The 15315-nt window shown below is 37.7% G+C and overlaps 1 protein-coding gene across 1 annotated transcript in view; it reads right to left on the reverse strand.

Annotated features, from left to right (window-relative positions):
* The window catches only part of LOC139724445 (protein CLEC16A-like), a 254765-nt gene that overhangs the window by 143730 nt on the left and 95720 nt on the right, over positions 1 to 15315 (reverse strand). The window contains exons 19-20 of the mRNA XM_071635587.1: positions 10932 to 10977; positions 109 to 220 (exon numbers count right to left, since the gene is read on the reverse strand). Coding sequence (XP_071491688.1) covers positions 109 to 220; positions 10932 to 10977 — 158 coding nt within the window. The remainder of the gene's footprint in view (positions 1 to 108; positions 221 to 10931; positions 10978 to 15315) is intronic.

Below are 15315 nucleotides of genomic sequence, written 5' to 3' on the forward strand. Positions count from 1 at the left end.
CATAAATCAATAATGATAATGACAATAATTGGATGTAATCATATCGATAATGCTAACTCCAAAAGTTCCATCATTATTTTCTCATTCCCTTAGCACTTCCTGTCTTACCTGCAGTGGGCCAACAAACTTGGCAACACCCCAGCCCAATTTCTTGCTGTCAGGTTCGACCAGGATGAGTTGATGGATCGCGATCACCAGGAAGCGACGCACTCGCTGAGGGCTGAGTGGAAGAAGAGGCAAGTAGAGAAACGGAAGAAGGAAAAAAAACAGAAGAAAAAAACAAACAAACAGATAGACAGACAGGCAGACAGAGAGAAAAAAGGGAGAGTAAAAAATTGGGTAATCAATCAATCTCAGACATCATATTGAGAATCAATTGTAGCCGCGGGCAACTGTGATATCCTCAGACAAGATGCTATCAAACAAGTGCCCTTCAATCTTTCTTTTTTTCACCTTTTTGTTGAGAAGCTCTTCCTGATTTCGACGAAATTTCATCCCACGAAGGCATTTTGTATCAAAATAGCATGCAAAATAATATTCCCGATGATTGAAAATGAGAAATGACAGGGTCCCTCGAAATCTTGCCTCATTTTCCTCTTAGTTCTTCTCGCATCAAAAGTTCAACATTTAAGAAAAAAATACACACTCCTTTTCTGAAACAAATATTGCAATATGATTGTGAAAAGAACATTTGAGCACTTCTAATAATGCATACAAAAAACTTCTACATATACACCTCCCTTCATGGTCAAGAAGACTTTCATATGTAGAGTACAATTCAAGCGTGTTCAACAAAAACATGAATACCAAAACTGTACATTTTCACTAAACATTGATATGGGTCACATTTACATCTATGTTTACCAAGCTGAGGTGATAATGTTTAAATTGCCTCACAACTCCCCAGTGGAAATTTTAAGATTCCTAAACTTTTTTGTTTAATGTCCAATTGTATTGAAACTGATTCTAATCTGCTTGACTTTATTCACTGTATTTAAAGGGCATGGTTTATCTATGTTGCAAGCTTCAAATATCTGAGCTGCAAGGTCTTACACGCCGCCTGTGTTTCTGGATTTGTGTATGAATAAATGATGAATAAAGAATATCTTTTAAGAATGATAGCTTAATGTTTCAAAACAGGGTGAAAATCTGCAAGAGTCATACTCATAAGCCACACTTAAGATTTTCCACAGACTGTCATGTTCAAAAAGACATTTTGGAAAGCTGTCAAAGGGCACAGTAATATTTGTTCATACATCATTTGATAGAAACAGCTTGATAAAAAAAAAATAATAATTGCATGTCTGAGTGTTGACTTTTTTTCACCCATTTCTTATCTATTTGCATATCATTATGCAGCTCAGTCCAAAATATCTTTCAATAAAGTCACCACAATGTTTTGACTATGGAATGGTGTTTGACTCTGAGGGCAGTAGCCCTCTTTACTCCTTGGCATTAGCCCTTTTTACACTTGTGTTTCTTAACCCCGGACTTTCTTTGACACAGGACTATTGTTAGTCCCGTACCAATTTTTTCAGCTTTTTACACTCGCCAATAAGTCCCGTACTAAGCTCTTGTCCGGGGCTTAGGAGAAAATTGACCTTTTTACACTCGTATTTCTTAGTCCCGTACTTTCCAAACCACATGAATATTCATGATTACGCTGTGCCCTGTACACGTACGCACCGGCAGCACTTGATTACCTCGTTTCTGATTGGTCAGTTGGGGATCGGACTTTGTCTCCGTCGCTTAGCCCCGGATTATTTTTTCGTTTTGTTTACACTTGCTTGCTTGGCACCGCAATTGCGGTGCAAATTCAACCCTGCTATTTTGCCGGGCCAGATAGTACGGGACTATCGGTGGGGCTAGCCCACTTTGGCAAAAACAAGTGTAAAACAGAAAGTGGGCTAAGGAAAGTCCAGTACCAATGGTGGGCCCCCCCCCCCCCCCTTAGCCCCATTGTTGGTACGGGACTAAGCAAAAATTTGCAAGACAGTGTAAAATGCCCTATTTACTCCCAGTCTCCACGGACTTCTTTTTTTTCTTAGAATTTCAAATGCGCAGTGACATTTGGAAATGTAATAAAATGGCTCAAGTTTCAAATATTCATAACTGTTTTCCAAATACAGCTTTGCAGACTGGTCTTATTCTTGTACATCTAAGGCTGTGTTTATCATCTTTCTAAGGGTTGAAAGACATTTGTAACACCCACTATCAAAACGTGTTTGCGACAGGCCTTTCGTATCACGTTTCTCGAGTTGTTGTTTTTATCATCTTTATCATGAGTCGATTTGGAGGCCTTGGCACTGCACAGCTCCATTGCGCAGTTTTACTCAAGAAGCAGAGATATGTAGTTGGCAGTGGTTGCCGTGGGCAGGTCTGCACTAAAGATGCATTTCAAAATGACTGTATTTACCATCTCCACAGAAATACATTTTTGGCTCCCATGCATTTGCAATTGCACTTTTTTCGGCATTTCAGAATTCCCCCACAACCAAAACAGCTTTATGTTTATTAACTGCCCAAATCTCCCTGAGAGTTGTTTTGGAACTTTAATTCTATGCCACCCTTAATTCACACATGAAACTTTCACTGTCTGTATCCTAAATTTCCAGAAAGGTCACCTACCAAACCACATAGCCACAAGTTTATTTCACCACATATTACATTTCAACACCTGTTTCATTTCACTGCAATGGTCAGGTTTCAAAAGAATGCAAAAGAGTTACCCCGTCCCCCCCCCCCCCCACCCCCCACCAAAAGTCTACTGATTCTTTTTCTTTTCTCAATCAGTTACATTTGTGTCTAGCCAGATATTACGGCACACAAGTACATGAACTGTAATGCAAATACACACTGCGCATGAATGATAAAGTGAACAAAATACTTGTGTGGTTTTATTTCAGTCGGTGTGAGCTAACATGTTGACGCAAAATATGTGTGAACCTCTGCACACCACAGAATGTTCCATATATTAGAAGCAAACTCCAGCCAGTATTCACAACACTGTCACATTTGAACAAAACACACAGGCCCATAATGATTTGATTCTAAAGCCCTTTTTACACTTGTGTTTCTTAACCCCGTACTTTCTCTGACCCAGGACTATAATTCATCCCGTACCATTTTTTTCAGCTTTTTACACTCGCCAATAAATCCCGTACTGAGCTCTTGTCCTGGGCTAAGGAGAAATCTGACTTTTTACACTCGTATTTCTTAGTCCCGTACTTTCCAAACCACATGAATATTCATGATTACGCTGTGCACTGTACAAGTACACGCACGCACCGGCAGCACTTGATTACCTTGTTTCTGATTGGTCAGTGGGGGGTCGGATTTCGTCTCCGTCGCTTAGCCCTGGATTATTTTTTCGTTCTGTTTTACACTCGCTTGCTTGGCCCCACAATTCGTCGGCGTTTTCACGAACCGACGCTATTTCGTTTTTGAGCGAAAATGCAATTCTGAGAAAATCGCGTTTAAAGATCTCACAAGTTTTAGACAACGTTTTCAATGACTTTTCCTGTCTTGTGTGTGAAAATTTTGACAGGGTGATGAGAGTGGAAGTTGTTCTTCCTATCCATAGTGTAATTTCAGTGTGAATTCAAAAAATTTACGATATTTCTGTCTTCAAACTCACTGCGTCGGTTCGTAAATCCATCGTTTCTTGCGCGCACCATAGGTTATGTACTTAAGCGCGAGTCTCACGAACCGACGTAAGTTGTATTACGCCGGTTCGTGAGACCCGCGCTGTAGGGCCTGTACAATAGGTAACGTGCAATACGCGTGTATTTACGAACCGTCGCTATTTTATTTTCGTATGTGTTTACATACAAATACTATTAGGGCTATACCTGCTTATCAACAATAACCTTATTAATTGAAATTAATTGTCATGTAATGATTGTTGTGATGATTACAATACATTTAGTGATAGTTAAGATGATAATACAAGCCAGTTTCTCTTAATTGTTCTAAAAAGAGTGTTGTCATTGTTTTCATCTTCATTTAGTACACGCATGTATTGTTATTATAGCTGTGGTTGATCGTTCCAAAGATTTCTTTGCCCCCCCTTTTTTTGTGGATATATCATTATTTAACACTTTTGCATTTGGACATCTATCATTTGGTAATACACGTTGTACATGTACTCGGTATACTGTGTTTCATATTTTTTACTTTTTACTGTTTTTTTTTAAACTTTATTAACTTACTTTTTCATTTTTTCACATTATTTTTAATTCAAATTCAGTTCACTTCTTTCATAATAATTATGAATGTTTGTTCTAAGATGAAGGATACCGCTAAATCTTGGGAAAAAGGCGTGCCAGTCAGTAATAATTACTTGTATTTACTCATCTTTCATACTCATGCATGCACTCTGTTATTTCTTTCTCTGAAATAATATATTAATTTCTTTATTTCTTATTATTCCACATATTTGTGACATTTACTTTGTCACAATTTTTATCAGTGTCATTATTGTCATTTGGCTCGCATGCGAATTCACTCATAATTCCTCATTTTCCATCTTTCTCTTTCCTGCTCAACAGATTCTATGATAGCTGCACCTGATCATATAAAAAACATAAAACTCATCCTGCATGCACTCTTCGAAACTGATAAACTCCTAAAAATACATGAATATCAACACTATCAGAATTTCAAGCTTCATTTTAAATATATAATAATGGTCATGTTTTATTATGCCTTTTGCAGCAATACATTGAAGAGGTACATTATGTAATCGAAGAAACACAGGTCCTCAATAAAATATCAAATTTGAATTATTCAGAGATGAGTAATGACAATGGGAAGGATAACAATTGTGGAAGAGCTCCATAAATCAATACATATCTAATGGCAAATGGAGATGGAATCAAGATTCAAGAATATGTGTAATTCAAGTTCATTATTATATCAGTTCTTGTGTGTTCACAAAAAGAGGAACACAGTTCGAACATGCACACCAAATCTTACATCGTACATTTACATCTATAGAGTGCGGACGGAACATATACAAGAGAAAGAATAACATTCTCAAATTAATATATCAAGCATAACTATGTATATGAACACACAAAGATGTTGCTGCATATGCATGAAGCTTGAGAGTGCTGCAACACCCATATGCTCAGATAAAAACTTGATGTATATCATACAAAAGAGAAGAGGTACTGCATGTACATGTAGTTACACTATTCACAGGACAGTAGAGAAAAAGCACGAGAGAGAGAAGGAAATGGGTGTCTAAAATAGGTCGATGTAAGGAGCGCCAAGCCAATTAAGTCTCTAATAGAAGTCATACATATATAAGGAAACAAATTAATCACAACATAAATGATCATGCTCATGTTAACCAATAATTAGCATCTAAAAATGTGTGTAGAAAGCCCATAATATCAGCCTTTCGCCCCGTAGGCTTGTTACATATGAGAAAAGAGAAATTTTGGCCGACCCCCCCCCCCCCCTCCCTGTGAATCCTTAATCCACCAGTACTATAAACACATTCTGAGAATGTGTTTTAGTACATGTACTAGCAAATTCACAAGAGGGGTGGGGAAATTCAGCCAAAATTGTGTGTGGCTAAAATAATTAAAAAGAAAGGTCATCAGCAAAACTACGGGGTGGATGCAGACGAATTTTCATGTGATGACTAAAAAAAATGCAGCTAAAGGAAAAAAAAAAAGACGGCGGAGAGGGGCCAAGGCTAATTTGACTCCCCCCCCCCCCACCAAAAAACAAACAAACAAATAAACACCACTGTTTTACAGCACCTTTAAAGGACTCTTAATTTTTTGTTTGTTAAAAACAAACGTCTCGAAGTAAAGAATTCCATATTGTAGGCGAAATGTAGACCGATACAGTGTATAAAGTGTACATCCCAAGCTATTAAAAAAAAAAAACACACAGATTATGAATATCATTTAAAGTAAGAATTTCAGTGTGTTTAATCATCTTTAGTTGAGTTGTAAATGACATGTACATATTTAATAAGAGCAGTAAACTTCGAAGCGCCCCCAAGCCCTTCTATACTTAATTATTCATGTGTAAAGGTAGCGCCAGGGCACTCCGGTGGTCTAGTGGTTATGACACTGGTCTAGTAATCCAGAGGTCGTGGGTTCGAATCCTACTTGGGCTGCCTGTGATTTTTTTTTTTCACTGCAGCCTACAAACTGCACACTGCAGTTGCGTGCGTTACTACGGATGGAGACAAATGAATAATCTATTATTTTGATATACAATGTTTGACATCCTTATTGCAATCACTTTCTTTAATTGTAAATTTAGAGACATAATGAATTATTATTAAAAGAAATCAAATTTCTGTATTTTGTTGTGAGTTTGCATGGGAACATACACGTATCATAATTTACAATTTTAGTTAGATAAAGAACATCTTATAACAGAACTGTCTAGTGATGGTTGAATAATTATGTCAATTTGTTATAAGTCCTATCAGTTACATGAAGTGCATGTTCCCATGTTTATAAGAATCATACGTGACACATTCAAAGTGGGTTGAAGACAACAAAACAATAAATAAAAGAATAAAGGAGAATAGAACTTAATCTGATTACAGCATCATCTAAATATTGCCAATGTGCACTTAGAAATCTATCAAGATTTGTCACAAGGTTATGATTACCACACAAAACCTTCAAGATTTATTATCATGAAATACATACCAATGAACACTTAAAAAAATCTAACATTCCATATCCACATGAAGCTTTCCTTGATATAAATGTCTCTCTGTAGTGTTATTAAAGTGTAGCAAAATTGTAATTACGACATCACAGAATGGAATGCATTGTTTTCACCTTCAATCTTAGGATCTCCTTTCATGTTTCCACTTTACAATCACATTTCACTGTAGATATACCGTCCTTATGTTGTCACCCTTCATCCCAATTTCTCCCTTCTATCCTATCTGTAGATTGTCTTCTTTCCTAAGCCATTGTATTCACATTCCTTGATGATCAGCACGATGCTGTACTTTTTTCTTCTTCTCTGAAACAGTCCAGCTTTTCGCTACTGCATGGCATCAGTCATCTGAAAGAAAAGACAGAAATTAAGAACTTTCGATTAAAATCAAACATCATGATACAAGATACAACTTTCATTTTGAGAAAAAGAAATCAGCCAACCAAACTGTAGTTGAAATTATTTTGCTCTATTTATATTAAACATAAAACAAAACGGTAGGTCCTATACAGGATCAAAGAATGTCCAAAAAAATACTGCTGTTCGTCTTTGATGCATATTCAAATTGTCTCGCCTTTTACATATTTTAATGATGCAAGATCTTATGTCTAGCACTTAGTAAGTCTCATGTAGAATTTAAATTATTATTCACATGAATAAATCTGCATGTCCTTGTAAACAAGGCATTGCTTTGAAAAAGCTGAATATTACTAATTGCATTTGGGAAACAGTCTACGACAATCAAACTTGTTTATTATCAGAGACTTTAACATCTTAATTAGACCTAGACTCTACATTACCATTGTATTCACATCCGTTGGTGATGTACACGACCCTGTACTTTTCCTTTTCTTTTCTGAGACAGTCTAGTTCTTCGCTACTACATGGCACCAGTCATCTAAAAGAAAAGAAAGAAATTAAGAACTTTTGATTAAAATCAAACATCATGGCACAAGATACAACTTTAATTTTGAGAAGAAAAAAAAAATCAGCCAACAAAACTGAAGTTGAAATTATTTTGCTCTATTTATATTAAACATAAAACAAAATGGTAGGCCTATGCAGGATCAAAGAATGTCAAAAATGCTGCTGTTCGTATTTGATGCATATTCAAATTGTCTCGTCATTTACACATTTTACTGATGCAAGATATTATGTTTAGCACTTAGTATGTCTCATGTAGAAATTGAATTATCATTCACATGAATATAAATCTACATGTATTTGTAAACAAGGCATTGCACTGAAATAACTGAATATTACTACATGTACCTGCATTTGGGAAACAGTCTATGACAATCAAACCTGTTTCTTATCAGAGACTGTAACATCTTAATTAGACCTAGACTCTACATTATCATTCAGCTTTTAAAGGTATTAACCATTCACCTATAAAACACTGGCATTGTCATGTGCATCATATTTGTTTGATACTGCACATATTTTCATGAAGTCTGCGCAAGAATGCAAATGAAACATGTCTGCTGTTTGGTATTTATGAAAAAAAAAAATCACTAACCCGGAAGTCCTTGGCCTTAGGAATAACACGTGGCGAGTTAGTAGGAATTGACGTTAAAATAGAATAAGAATAGATCTACTAAATAGGCCTTTGCCTCATGAATGTCTGGTCTAATTATAGACTAAGTGAAGTCTAGACCTTTCACTTTTAAGTTACCAGTGGTTCACAAAATGTATATTATAGATCTAGACTACATCTAGATCTAGACATCTAATACTATTAGATCTTGGCAACTTTTGTCTTTGTGACACGAAATTAACACGTCACGGATGATATTGCGGTGATATCCAACAGGATGACAGTACCACTATTACTGAATCAGTAAGTTGACATAGATAACTAACATCAACTTGTTAACGTACGTTAGAGGTGGCACCATATACAATAACCGGTGACACTGACACTGACAGATCTAACGACTACGTTTAGACTAACGTTAAAGAGTTAGACTCGCCATCTCAGTAAGTCGGCCAAAGACAAAGTCAATACAGGGCTAAGTCAGTGTTACTGTTATGTTAGGCCTAACAAATGTTAACGGTTACTCGGTTAGGTTAGGTTTACCAGGACTCAAGAGTCCTGGTTAAATCAGTCGAGGGACATTTCTTAGCAGTCCTTCGATTCCAAGAATAAAAAGGGTGAAAGAACAAAGGGAAAAAAAGGAAAGAAGAAAGGACAAAAGATTATGTATGGCTGCTGTGGAAATCGACAGCGCTACTGTATCACTATCAATCACGCGTAAATATGTAAACGCCATTTGGTTGGGCCGCATTCACAAGTTTTAGGGGAAAAAAAGCCCCACCGCTGTGCTTCAAAGGTACTCCACTCGATCTAAAGTTAGACATAATGTCACATATCTACACACAGTACGGTACTAGGGCTGAATTCACAAGTATACTATAACACTGCACTGTACAGGAAAGCCACCTAACCTGTAGAGTACTACTCGTAGTGTTTAGGTAGTATCACTAGACCACATACTGTCATAGACGACATCTACACCAACGCTGCACACTGGCACTGGTCCGACGGTCCCTGACCAGGAAAAATCACTGTTGGACACTGACCAGTAACTTTTTCAGGAATGGACCAGTAAAAATTGGGGGAAAAAGTGGGTGGACTCTACCTACTATTACCACTAGTCTAGATGTAGATCTAGAGCTAGACTATAGACTCTGTGTTAATTTGACTTGGTCTTAGACTTCAGCTGATCTTAGTTTTAGTAACTGGCATTACAAGTAAAGTCTTAACTTAGACTTAATAGTTAAACTTGAAAGTTAAAGTCTAACATGCCTAACTTTATTCTTTACTCTTCCTTTGAGTTTTACTTTTAGACTTTTTACTTTTTTTTTTTAGTTTAGTAGGCCTAGAGCACCTACTTTGTCAATCTCATGATTTCATTTTCAACTCAAGTCAAGGCATAGCCATGAGTGTCTTCGAGACTTTGACATCTTGCATGTCTTGCACACAGATGTTACGACTACAGTACTCAGTAGTCTCAGAAGTAACGACATAAGTTGAAAAGAAACTATAAATAATATGATTTGGGATCTAATTTGAAATTGGATGGCGTTTACAGACTAGGCTTCATAAGCATCACGCGATTGAATACATGGGACTACACTCTACCGCAATTAATGGTTATGGTAGTCCAACTGAAACTGTTATTTTGAGCATGATTTTAATAGGATTATAGCTTACCATTCACTTCACTCGTGGACAGTGGGCTGGCTTAGGTCGTCATTCATCTTTCAGAAGGTTTGGTTCTCACTCTGAGATCTGGATTAGGGCCAAAACCTAATTCTAGGCCAGTAAGTTGAACAAAGCTCAAAATAATGCAACTGCGACGGTTCGTAAAACCCGCATTGCTCTTCACCCTAGCAATTCGGGTTTCACGAACCGGCGTATCTTTACTGCGTCGGTTCGTGAAACCCCTTTTTCTCAATTTCTCGATATTTCGAGTACCGTCCTTTTTTTCTTTCTTTGATAAAATTAAGAATAATTAATTTTGTGATCTAAAATTTTGGGATTTGGTAGAGTTTTGAAAGCACTTTCATTTGGTACCAATATCTCGATTTTGAAAATTTTGACCAAAATCGAAATAGCGTCGGTTCGTGAAAACACCGACGAATTGTGGTGCTTTAGAACCCTGCTATTTTGCAGGGCCAGATAGTACGGGATTATCGGTGGGGCTAGCCCACTTTGGCAAAAACAAGTGTAAACAGAAAGTGGGCTAAGGATAGTCCCGTACCAACGGTGGGGCTAAGGTCCCCCCCCCCCCCTTTAGCCCCATCATTGGTACGGGACTAAGCAAAAATTTGCAAGTGTAAAAAGCCTTTAAGAGGGAAGACTTGCTCCTAGCGATAACATAAACCACAATGCAAACTATGCCGAGATTGTTAACCTCATTCATGTATTTGATTATTTGGCATGGAGAGTAGATCCCTTCTAGTAAGAGGCAAAACACTCTGCCCCTCAGATAGGACATAAAGTGAAGGTCCAATGTATGAGAGATTCACAACTCATGCATGTAAAAGATCCCACTTCATTCATTCATTTAACACACAGAGCAGGGTGCATAACCTGGTGAAGTAGTCCATCTCACATCCAACTGGACCCCATGGAAGACCAGCTAGAGTGGCTGAATATGGGCTATCTAGCCATCTTCTCAGATGGAAAATGAAACAAACAAACAAACAAGAGTGCTTACCTTTTGTCTTTTAAGATGACAGAACAGGCAATCAGATCACTGTTATCTGAAATGACACAATGGGAAGGCAAATATAAAAAAAAAATCATTACATGGATTTCATTCATTCATTCATTCATTCATTCATTCATTCATTCATTCATTCATTCATTCATTTATTCATAAAGTACGTCGGTCAGTCAGTCAGTCACTGCATTTCAGTTACACAATCATCAAGTCCTGATAATCATTAACCAGTTGAGGATGAGTCCCGAGTATACTCAGGCAGGGGTCTATTGGAAATGTGTGTTGTTGCAAAATCAGTCCGTCCTCAATGGGTTAAAAAAAAAACAACACCTGAACACCAAAGCATACAAAATAGAATATCATAATGTGAGAGCCAGAACCCCAAAGATTACCTGGAAAACATTTAAAGTTTTTTTTTTCTCTCTCTCTCATGAGATTCTCCTTGTTGGTTGGTGTTACATCAAAGGATAATAACTAAACAATGAAGAGATATCAGCAAAATGCTACACTATCAAATAAGTTATGTATTCATAGCTCACATACATTGTACAAACATACGTAATAGGCATTCATAATATTACAATAGGAAAGAAACGATAACTGTCAAAATCAAGTATGTCACAATGAATGATCACTTTAAAACCATTTCATGCAAAGATTGATTTGTGACAGGCATTACAGCAGTGTACGCAAGCTGGCAGGAATATCTATCATGCATTCACCATCCACATGCGCATATGGGACAATGTAGCAAATGTGGATCCTACTGCCAAGTCGGATCAATGTGTATACCATCAATCTTACATGTGCACTATACACATAGTTGCACATTCTATTAACAGGTTTCTATAGTCTTCATACCCATGCTGACTGCTGTAATTTCATATCACCTTTTGGAATTAATTTTGTTTTACATGAATGCCAAGGAAGTACTACATGTAGCAAAAAGCTTTACAAATAAGCAAGGAACCACATGACTGGTGGCTTTAGGTCCCCTCTGAAGGTCTAGGCAATGAGGATAACATGTCTTGCCGAGGGCCACAGCTGCTGCAGCTAGGAGACTTGAACCAGGGACCTTGTGATTGAGAGTCTGTGGTCTCATCCACTGAGCCACAACATCTCCAAGATTACTGTGCATTCTTGGCCACTTGGCGCACACACACTTACTTATAAAATGTAGAGAACAAATCAGCACAAATATCTTGCAACAACTCCTTCAAAGTAATTTAAATCATAATTCCCATGTTTGTAACATGATGACCTTCAATGTGGGTCTGTCATAGTGTCAAGTCATCACACGTATGGGTGTTTTGGCAAACTTACATTCGGTCAGGTTTTGAATGGAATGAAAAGAAATTGCCATGGCAAGTTAGAGCTAGGTGTGCAGGTTAAAAGAGAACAGCCTTTTCCTGCAACACCTCACCATTTCTGCCATATTTCTACCAAATTTTGGTATTGAATACAAGCAACACAAGTGTCAAATTTTTGCTGCAGATATCACATACCGGTATGTTGTATATTATTACATGTCTCAAAGTGTTTCAAACCCTCTTGTCCCCTTGCCTGAGATGTCTACACCTCAGTGTTGGACTAGTAGTGCATAAAATGAGTACTTGTCTGTAATGAAGTCTAGGGCCACTACTTGAATGCACATGGGTAGGTGGGAGAAATTATTCTATAAAATACCTCAAAAGTATGTATGAATATTAACTGCTGTATCTACAGTATAACTCTCTATCTTTGCATATGAGTGGGTACGTATACTGTATCCTATATCACACTCCAGCAGTACAGAAAAATAATGACATGAAGCTAGGAAAATGCTTTTATAGTGAAATTTGAGAAGAGTGAATAAAAAAAAACCAACCCCAAAACAACACTGGCTTTTAAGTTGCCATTCAGTGCCAGGGATGAATTAGACATGACAGCACATGTCTGATTTTCACTGTGATCCTTATGAGCTCTGGCACCGTTAACCAACATACTTCACCCTCCCAGTCTGACCCAAATACCTCCCATGCCCCCAAGTGAAAGTGATAAGTCTACCAGGCTCCCTGTATGAGCATTGTCATTCTGGCTCAACATGAGCTTGGATGAATATGATTTGACAGATCTCATAGAAGGGTCCCTCCAATCCTGGTTCATCATTTAAAAAAAAAAGAATAACAAAAATGTTAAAAATGAATCATTCCAGATTTTGTAATCATCTCTTTCCTCACGCCAATGCTCGTACATCAACCACATCCCGTCACATTCCTGGTACTCACACATAACAGTTACAGTCATGATTGATAACAATCGCGAGGAAAGACTTGTGCATTTGTGCGTGTGTGTGTTACTTGTAAGTGTTGTTTATTTGGCTTATAAGGTCCCACATGAACAAGCCACACTTCCTGCACTATGTGGCTAGAGCTACCCATAACCTGAAATGATTTTCTCTTCAAAAGCTGTCTATACCACATCCACACAAAGCTACTCGTCTACCCAGGTAAGACATTTCAAGAGTTGAGACAGATCCATTTAATTCAAAGTTAGAATAAAAGAAAAATAACCAATGCTTACATTAAGACAGTTTTTTCTGGTCCTAATTCATATCTACCAAATAATCCAATCGAACTATGGCATGGGACCCTAGAGCATTTTCTACAAGGCATCTCATCCATTATCTAATTCCATCAACTTTGCACAAAATCTATGAAACCATGTTCACCACATCACACCATCAACTAATGAAAGAACAGTGATATGGAAGACTGTGATCAAAGTGTGCTAGTATGCTACATCCACTATTAGCACAAATTTTTATCAAGTACTTCCTGAGGTAATCTGTAGACAGTGGCATTTCAACTCTGACTTTGACCAGTAACCTTGAACTTCTTCACAAGCTGTGTTGGGTGGTGAACTTACATTCAAGAGGCAAATGTCAATTTTCTATAAATTTGTCTATAAATCTTTGTCAGTCTTTCTTGTGTCAATCAGCTTTTACTGCATGATGTTAATCACCTGTAGGGTGAATTCTACATTACATTCCATACTGCACCTAAAAGCAGATGAGCTAATTTGTAGCAACATCCCCTTCTGTTCCTGCTTAAGTTGCATCAGATGGCAAAAAGCACCTAATTGACTCTCTTTGCAATCAGCTTTTTGTTTAGTCTTTTTAATTGATAAAACATTAAGGGTGTCTGAAGTATGAAACACTGAGCTGTCAGCATCCTGATGTAACAGGCTCACCAACCTATGGACGTTATTTAGCAGCAAAAAACAAAACAAAACAAAACAAACAAATCCGCATGTAATGGTACCAAGTATGACTGACAAGGATTTCCATGATCAACTGAATATCACAATCTAACATCATACTTTTTTCTTGATCAAGAAGCGAGCACTGCAAAACATGATGTACAGACTCATCATCAGCCAGATACACCATAAACAACTAAGTCTTTGTATGCTTGCTATTCAAAGATCATACAGTATTATCCTGTACAGATCAACAAGGTTTGGGCTTCATAACATGTCTTCATCTTCAGTAGATACCAGCCCCTACCAACACTGTATGGTATCTACAGCATATGTGCACACCAATTGGTAGATCTGCTCATTAACCCATTTGTACATGGTGGCAATGTCATTTTGAGGTAGTGGGGCCTGAGAGACTTAAACTGGATGTTCACTTATTATCATGAAGCCTGACACAGGCCAGCTCCCGTCCAGATGTCTAGCCTTCGGTGGTCAAAGATGAATTCTACAATTCTTGGAATTTGCCCTTGTTTGTTGCCTTCAGCACACGTTGACATTGATGTAGGGGAACTCTCAGAATTTCAGATGGCCTTAAGTGGGACATGCGGGTATACAATCTCAGTGTATGCATATCTCCATGGACATGACAAACAAAGGAAACAAATTACATTTTCATGTCCATGACAGTGGAGAAGACAGACATTCTGGTGAGAGAGTGTGAGCATGATTACATGGAAAACCCATAAAACTATTCATTAATATCTATATAACGCCTGAAGAGATCCTTGTCATTTGATTGGTTGTTTGACATTGATCATTCGGCCCATTTCACTATGATGTCATCATCCGTGCAATTGTGGTTCCATTTACCGTGCAATTTTGGATCCATACGATTTGGTCCATTGCACGCTCGCTGAGAGCCTGGTACACACGCGTGTAAAACGCTTGCATTTGCAGTGTGTGTAGTATGCGACAGCGCGCTAGAAGCTTGCGTTTGCAGTGTGTGTAGTATGCGACAGCGCGCTATAAGCTTGCGTTTGCAGTGTGTGTATGCGACAGCGCGCTAGCGTAAAGCGCTCAGTAAGCACTCTCGCGATCTCAGATTTTCTCTTTGTTTTTAGATTAATAAAATACCAAA

This window comes from Diadema antillarum, unplaced genomic scaffold (genome assembly GCF_040938485.1).
Source record: "Diadema antillarum isolate AM-2024a unplaced genomic scaffold, OU_Dant_1.0 scf00000214, whole genome shotgun sequence".
Classification (NCBI taxonomy): domain Eukaryota; kingdom Metazoa; phylum Echinodermata; class Echinoidea; order Diadematoida; family Diadematidae; genus Diadema; species Diadema antillarum.